General features: G+C 61.3%; 1 protein-coding gene across 1 annotated transcript; it reads left to right on the forward strand.

Annotated features, from left to right (window-relative positions):
• Positions 1-1822: 1822 nt before the first annotated feature.
• On the forward strand, positions 1823-7404 carry SRM (spermidine synthase). Its single transcript, XM_054579754.1, has 8 exons — positions 1823-2088; positions 2661-2781; positions 3233-3325; positions 4105-4258; positions 4856-4939; positions 5019-5164; positions 5261-5383; positions 5494-7404. Exons 1-8 carry the CDS (start codon positions 1922-1924, stop codon positions 5512-5514), a joined length of 909 nt encoding a protein of 302 aa, XP_054435729.1. The 5' UTR covers positions 1823-1921; the 3' UTR covers positions 5515-7404.
• The last annotated feature ends 215 nt before the right edge of the window (positions 7405-7619 follow it).

The raw sequence follows: 7619 nt of genomic DNA on the forward strand, positions 1-7619 counted from the left end.
TACACACTGGCCTAGAAGTCCTATTTGCTGTTCATGCTTGAGGCGAGGTGACAATTTTACCCCCTCTACAGGAGGGCAATGGGTGTCATTTATGGTCTTTCTCATTTGAGGATGCGCATGCTGGAACAGTTTCGTTCATCTTGCAGGAGGGAGGGGATAGACTTGATCCTCCACTATCCCCCTGTGCAGTGTCCCGGGAAAGCCAGGGCCACGGTCTGGGTTCAGCTGTGCAGCACCTAAAAGCCAAGTCAGCTGATGCCAGAAGGTGCCTGGACTGGGGTCCGGGCTTCCTACTTTCACTCAGTCTCTTACCCAGTGCTGCCAGCTACACACACTATCCCTAGTCACAGGGAGCTTACAGTCTGGCTCAGGGTACACAGAACTGAGCAGCCGATCACAAGTCAGAGGCATAAATGTCTTGATGTTGGAAGTACAGGCTGTGATGTGAACGCCCAAGTACAGGGCTAGAGCCAATGAAGCCTGTTGTAACTGGACACATTGGTTGATTGCATCTTATCTGCTGTGCGATCCTTTTCCACACGACCCCAGGTTCAGTAACAGTTCCAGGAGAGCTGTGTCCTAGCAATCTTGGTGCACTTCCCCTTTAAAAACAGTTTCAAGTCAACCAGGGCACATTGTGGTAAGGCTTGAAGCTTGCACTAACAGAAAAACACTATTGTATTGTTCATTTGGGGTTCATAGACAGGGAACCTGCTTTCTACCTCCAGGTGGAGCCTGCAAAACACCAGCCAAAAACATCCCTGTCATCATGTCACCAGTAGGTTACACCAGTCTCATCTCCCTTCCTTCGCATACAAAGCACTAGCTTGCAGAGCAATTAGCATTTAAGATTCGGTAATTCGCATGCTTAATGTGATTCTGATAAGTTCCTTGACATTTTCATAAAAACAGGAAGCACATTCCCACCCACCTTGAGAAGCAAGGCCTAGTTTGTCAAAAAATAAATAAATAAACAAGCAAACAAACAAAACCGCATGCCACTCTTGTGCTGAATATTCATGTGTTGGCCTCTTCCAGGACACTGCTGGTAAATTTAGAAACTCGTTTAGAAAAGAACTCTTTCTTGTTCGGCTACCACACACCCATGGCTCAGGTAGTCTAAGTGGGAAAAGGTTAAATCAAGCTTAAGTCGCAGGACAGCGATGATCCCTTTCAAGTAAATAAAAACGCTAATTGCGCCCCTGACAAATTGCACACTCCGCTCAAGACCAACAGGGAGCCAAACCGGAATACACGAAGAGAGATACATTTGCTCTCGCTTCTGCGCAACAATGTAATTCTTCGCCCGACAGTGTAACCGCCCGCTCCCGTTTCTTCAGCTCCAGGGTTCAAGCTGTCTCAGCGCTGGAAACTCCACGCAGAGCCGAAATGTCATCTCAAGTTTCCCCTCCAGAGTCAGACACCCTCTCGACGTCTCTGCGGCAAGGAACGGCCCTCGGTGCCTCCCGGATCCCGAGAAGGGAGCAGGAGCCCGGGGTCTGCACCGCTCCAGCCGGCGCCGGGCCGGGCGAGAGACCTGGACCCCTTCCGCCGGCCGGGTCGGCCGGGAAGCCAGACCCCAGCCCTCCGGCTCCAGTCCCACGTGGCCCCCTCCGAGCGGGCCGCACTACCCTGATGCCGCGGACAGACGGCCCGCCACAGCCACTGGGCGCCGCGCTGTGGACCGAAGACCAATCAGAGAGCTCAGAGCATCGGCGGAGGCGGTGCCTCCGAGTAGCCGCGCGCCCACTTCGCGCCACCATTGGAGGGTGTGGGTCCCGCCCCTGCCAACAGGCCCCGCCCCCCAGGGTGGATTAGGTTGCGGCGCGGGCGGCAGGCGGAGCTGGTCCCGTTGTGCTGCGGCTCCGCGCGGCCTGCAGTCCCGGGTCCGCGCCCCGCGCCGCCCGCCAGCGCACCCGCCATGGAGCCCGGCCCCGACGGCCCCACCGCCTCCGGCCCCGCTGCCATTCGCGAGGGCTGGTTCCGCGAGACGTGCAGCCTGTGGCCGGGCCAGGCCCTGTCCCTGCAGGTGGAGCAGCTGCTACACCATCAGCGCTCGCGGTACCAGGATATCCTTGTCTTCCGCAGGTAGGTACTACCAATAGCCGGTCCTGCACCCCCAAGCCCCTAGGACTGCTCGCAGCCCAGACCACCCGCTGCCCACCCCCACGCGTACCGGCCGGGACTCCTGTCCTGATCTCGGCCCAGCCCACCCTCTTCCTGCCAGACCCGTCTTGTGCCCTTTACCTCCGACGACCCTGGGCCGTCTCTGCCCGCCCCTCCACCTGCAGAACTGTCAAAAGTTGTCGTGGACTAGGCCCATGTGCTCCCTAGGTCCCCTCCCCACCCTGCATCCTGTTCCCGGGGTTGGGGGCTCGCGTTTCAGGCGGTCCTCCGGCAGGAAGGGAGCCAGAGTCTGCGCCGACCCGACGCGCCGAGCTCCACGTGTCAGTCTGGGACACGTCAGAGTCGCACGGGAGTCTCACCCCAGCCTCCGCCGGGCGGGTCTGCCTGCCCGCCCTCGCCACGTGTCACCCCCAGTACTCACTTCGGAGACTCCTTCACAGGGTGGGGGAGGTTCTTCTAACCCAGGGTGAGTGGAGGCATGCTGTCCCCACCCCGGGGGACCCAGGTCCCTGACTGTCAACCCCACTCTGCAGTAAGAGCTACGGCAACGTGCTGGTGTTGGACGGGGTCATCCAGTGCACGGAAAGGGACGAGTTCTCCTACCAGGAGATGATAGCCAACCTGCCGCTCTGCAGCCACCCCAACCCTCGCAAGGTACCCCGCTCCCACCAAGATTCAGCCCCGAGCCCGGTGACAGGAAAGCCGTGCCTCCGCCGCCCACAGGACAGTGCTGAAGCCCCTGCCCCCATGTGCCCACTGCTCCGCTTCCCAAAGGGTTGTCAGAAAAGTCTAGCAGGAACAAGGGGAGTGAGTGCCAGAGCAGCCCCCTTCGCAGGCTGGGCGCCGACACCGTCTGGGAGGAGCCACCGTTCTGGCCGAGGCCTGAAGCTTAGGGAGGAGTTTTCAGGGAAAGGGGACACGCTGGGCCAGGTTCCTGAGAGTAGCAAGTAAAGTAGGAAGGTCTGTGCCTCGGAGGGGTAAGACATCCCCCCCCACCCCGCCCCACCCCAGGCGGTTCTGTGCGAGGGCACCGCCTACCAGAGGGATCCTCCATTCCTGCTGGAGCTGGTGCCCGGCCGCTCCTGACTGTCTGTCCCCCTCCCAGGTACTGATCATCGGGGGCGGGGACGGGGGCGTCCTGCGGGAGGTGGTGAAGCATTCCTCTGTGGAGTCCGTGGTCCAGTGCGAGATTGATGAGGTGAGTGTGCTGAGCACGGCTGGGGTCTGGGTTCCAGTTCCTGTTCTGCAGTGAACCGGCTGTGTAGCCTTGGGCAAGTGACTTAGTATTTCTAGGCCGATTTTTTTTTCATTTTACAAATACATTGGGAGGATTTAATAGGACAGTAACGGACCTGGCACATAGCAGGTGTGCCATTGATGTTAGGCCTTAGTAAGGCCCAGGCAAAGCCTGGGCACATTCCAGCCCCTAGGGCACAAGCTTGTCGTTAATGAGTTTCTACTATGTGGCAGCCCCTGCTCTGTGTCCTGGGGCAGAGTGGTGAGTAGGCAGACCCCGTTCCTACTGGAGCTGATAGTCCAGCAAAAAGGAGGCGGCAAAGGGCGCTATGACGGAGGCATGGAGGGTGGGTGGAGGCTGGTCAGGGCAGGCCCCTGGGGGGCGGGTCTGAGCTCCGGCCTGAGTCAGAGGCATCTGGCCATGTGAAGGTGGGGAAAGGCTCTGCCAGAGGAAGCTGCCCACGCCACCCTCTCTAGTATCAAGGAAACCACTCGGATGGGGCGGTTTGGTCTGGGGGGAAGGAACAGGAACGGTGGCGATTCAGCTGAGAAGCAGGCCGCAGCCAGCCCCCCTTGAGGAGGTGAGGGAAGTGGCAGAGTGTTCCCCGTTTTACAGATGTGGAAACCGGGGTTCTAGGAAGTAAATGGCTGGCCTGAGGTGACCGGGCTACGAAAGGGACTGCTGGGAGTCCCACTTGGCTCCGTCTGGCTCCAGCCTGGCCCCTTCTGTCCCCTCCCCAGGATGTGATTCAAGTGTCTAAGAAGTTCCTGCCGAGCATGGCCGTTGGCTACTCCAGCCCAAAGCTGACCCTGCACGTGGGCGACGGCTTTGAGTTCATGAAACAGAACCAGGACGCCTTCGATGTTATCATCACGGACTCCTCAGACCCCATGGGTAAGCACGGGGCGGGCCCGGGGCCCCCCGGCAGCTGCCAGCCCAGGAGCCAGCCTCCCCGTCGCTCCCCAGGCCCGAAAGGCAGAGTAGAGAACAGAGGGGGCCGCCGGCACTAGCACAGTGCTTTTCCCTTCTCGCTTGTCACCTCCCTGCCAAACATGGCTCAGCAGAGCAGAGGGACCAGGCCACTGCCCCGAGTTCACGGTTGGATGGGGACCTGGAAGAGAGTAGGGCCCTGGCCTTGGCCCACAGAGGCCCCAGTTTCCTCTTCAGCCTCCTCTCTGTTCTTGACAGGCCAGCACCCGGGAGGAAGTGGGTCCTCCTTTTACACCAAGGCCCAGGGTGGCGATAACCCTGGGCAGTGCCCGCGAGAATCCCCTGGGAGCGGGGTTGCAGTGTGCAGCCCCTCAGATTCTGGGGCAGCGGATTCCTAGACCCTCTTCAGGGTTGGTTTCTGAATTCCACAGACCTAGGTTCAAGTCCCGGCTCGGCTCCTTGGCAGCTGTGGGCATCTGTGTAGCGGGGCAGCCACGCCCAGGCCGGGTCAGGAGGTCTCAGCCAGAAGGGTTCACTGTCGCTCACCCCCCCTCCCTGCAGGTCCTGCGGAGAGCCTCTTCAAGGAGTCCTATTACCAGCTCATGAAGACAGCCCTCAAGGAGGACGGGATCCTCTGTTGCCAGGGTAAGCACCGGGGGTCCGGAGGGGGCGGGACAGGGTAGGGCACGCCAGCGGTGCCCATGCTGATGCTGCCTCCCCCCAGGCGAGTGCCAGTGGCTGCACCTGGACCTCATCAAGGACATGCAGCACTTCTGCAGGTCGCTGTTCCCCGTGGTGAGCTACGCCTACTGCACCATCCCCACCTACCCCAGCGGCCAGATCGGCTTCATGCTGTGCAGCAAAAACCCGGTGAGCTCCAGGCTGTTCCGGGGGTAGGGGGGCGGGCAGGTGGCCACGGGGAGCACTCCCTTGATGCCCTCTTTCGCCCCACTCCTGCCGCCCCAGAGCACCCACTTCCAGGAGCCGGTGCGGACGCTGACGCAGAAGCAGGTTGATCAGATGCAGCTGAGATACTACAACTCTGACATGCACCGGGCAGCCTTCGTCCTGCCTGAGTTTGCCCGCAAGGTGAGCCCCTGGTGGGGGCAGGCCTGGGAGGGGGCCCGGGCTTTCCTGAGGGGCCCGCCTCAGCCCCCACGCAGCCCCACAGCCTCCTGATGAGGCCTCGTGTCCACCAGGCCCTGAATGGCGTGAGCTGAGCCCACGTGCCGCCGCCAGCACCACCCAGGACCTCGGGCCAGGGAGCTCTGGACAAGACCCCCGCCAGCACACCCACCCACCGAGCGTCACAGGCCCCAGAATGCTGCCCAGCCTGCCCCGCGGGCCGGACTGTCTGCCTCTCTCCGTGGCGTTCCGCCTCTGAGCCCGTACAGCCGCGTACAGCGCCGTCTCCGCCCTCTGTCACCCCTCACTCACCAAACACATGTATTTATAACAAAGTTCTGAATCCGTGTGTTCCCGGACCCTGCGTGGGCCCAGGCAGGGGTTGTCATAGCCTTTATCGGGCGTTTCTGAGTGCCAGGCTCTGAGCTGGACCCGGCGCTGGGCCTTCAAGTGTCTGCCACATGCCCATGCGACCTCAGACCGGCCCCTTGACCACCTGCACCAAGAAACACAGCTGTCATCAAACTGGACCCCAAATCTGTCCTGAGAAGCCACCTTAGCCATTCCGTTACCCAGCCCCACCGCACATGGTGGCAGACCCCTGGGGCCCGGGCCGTGGCGTTGACAAGGTCAAGGTGGGGCTGCCTCACAGTGTTTTTGGAGGATCGGGAGGGTCGTTGGGTACAGTCCCAGGGTAGAGGTGGAGGTGGCTCCAGAGAGGGCTGGCTGCGTGGTTTGGGTGCAGGTTGCGGTGGCCTTTGAAGCGCATCAGGTGCCCTCACTTGGCTGAGGGTTCAGGCTGGGGTTCAAATCCTGCCTGCACCTCTCAGGTGCCCTCTGGTAAATTCCTAGAAGCTCCCCGCGAGCCTTGAGAAGCTGAGGGAGCAGGTGTGGGTAGCCACACCAGGTCTATGCCCTCTCCATGGTGCTGAAGAGCCAGCCAGTGTCCCGGGCGCCCTGCCACGCCTGGGGACCAGGACTGAGTCTCAGGGTTGAGAGGAGCCACCCCATGGGCCGCAGGTTGGGGGCGGGACCTCTAGCCCACTCCTGTCTCAGGATTTGGTCACCAACCCCGAGGCGCTGCCAGAGGATGGATTATCCCCAGCGGTTTGGGGGCAGGGAGGGGACAAGGGAGTGGCTCCAGCCTGGGGGTGATGCCAGAACTCTCCTGGTCCCAACCCTACCCTGGACAGCTGCCTTGGGTGTCAGTCAGCAGGTGCTGGGACTGGAGTCCTCTTGGGGCGGGGGACAGGGAGCATGGAGCCAGCTTTGCAGCCAGCGCCACCTTGCGGGGCGCAAGGCCAGCCACTCGCCCTTGGCTTCCACACCCTTAGGCCTCAGCCCCATGACCTCAGTGCACTCGGAGCCTCATGTGTGACCTTGGTCAGCAAGCCTGACCCTAAGCTAACGTCCCCAGCCCAAGTTCCTATCCCGGAACAGTCTTGGGAGCCAATGTCACATGCGCCCCAGGGTCTTTCCACTCCCGGGGAGGCCAGATGAAGCCCAGACTTGTCTGGGCTGCAGGGAGCAGCAGAGGAAGATTCAGTAGCTGGATGTGGAGGGCTCACCCACCCACCCCGAGCCCGCCTTTAACCTGGGCAACCACTTGTGAGGAAGGTACTATCAACCTGCACAGGAACGTTAGGGAGCATGCTAGGAAGCCGGCTGGGGCGGACAGGCCAGGTAGCTGGCCTTCCAAAAGCCACTCCCTCCTGCTGACCCCTGCCTGCCTCTGCAGCTCAGCCCAACACCGCCCGCCCCCCACCCCGCCCGGGCTCTGGCAGGGACACCCCGCCCAGAGGCCCTGCCGCCAGAGCCCCTGCTATGTAAGCGGGTTCCAAGAAGTCCCATCCTCAGGACAACCCAGGCAAGGGTGCTGGCAGGGAAGGTGGGCAGGAGGTGGAGGGGTCCCTCCGAGGCCTTGAGCCATCCATAGCTGCCGACCTGGTTACCCCCCCGGCCCCCTGCCGCCCCCCGCCATCAAATGGGAGCGATGGTCCTTGCCTGGTACGGGCTTCATTAAGAATTCTGCATATGTCATTTGGTGCTCACAGGGCTAGGAAAAGTCAGAATGGCATTTAGGAACAGAGAGGGCAGGGGGGAGGAGGGCCTGTGTTGCAGAAATAGCCGGAGCCATTTGGGACACCAGGATGGCTCGCCTGGAAGCGGAAGTCCACACGCAAATCCCCTCGCTTCCCCA

This window comes from Pteronotus mesoamericanus, unplaced genomic scaffold, assembly GCF_021234165.1.
Source record: "Pteronotus mesoamericanus isolate MK-2021 breed Mesoamerican mustached bat unplaced genomic scaffold, CSHL_Meso_final contig_557, whole genome shotgun sequence".
NCBI lineage: Eukaryota > Metazoa > Chordata > Mammalia > Chiroptera > Mormoopidae > Pteronotus > Pteronotus mesoamericanus.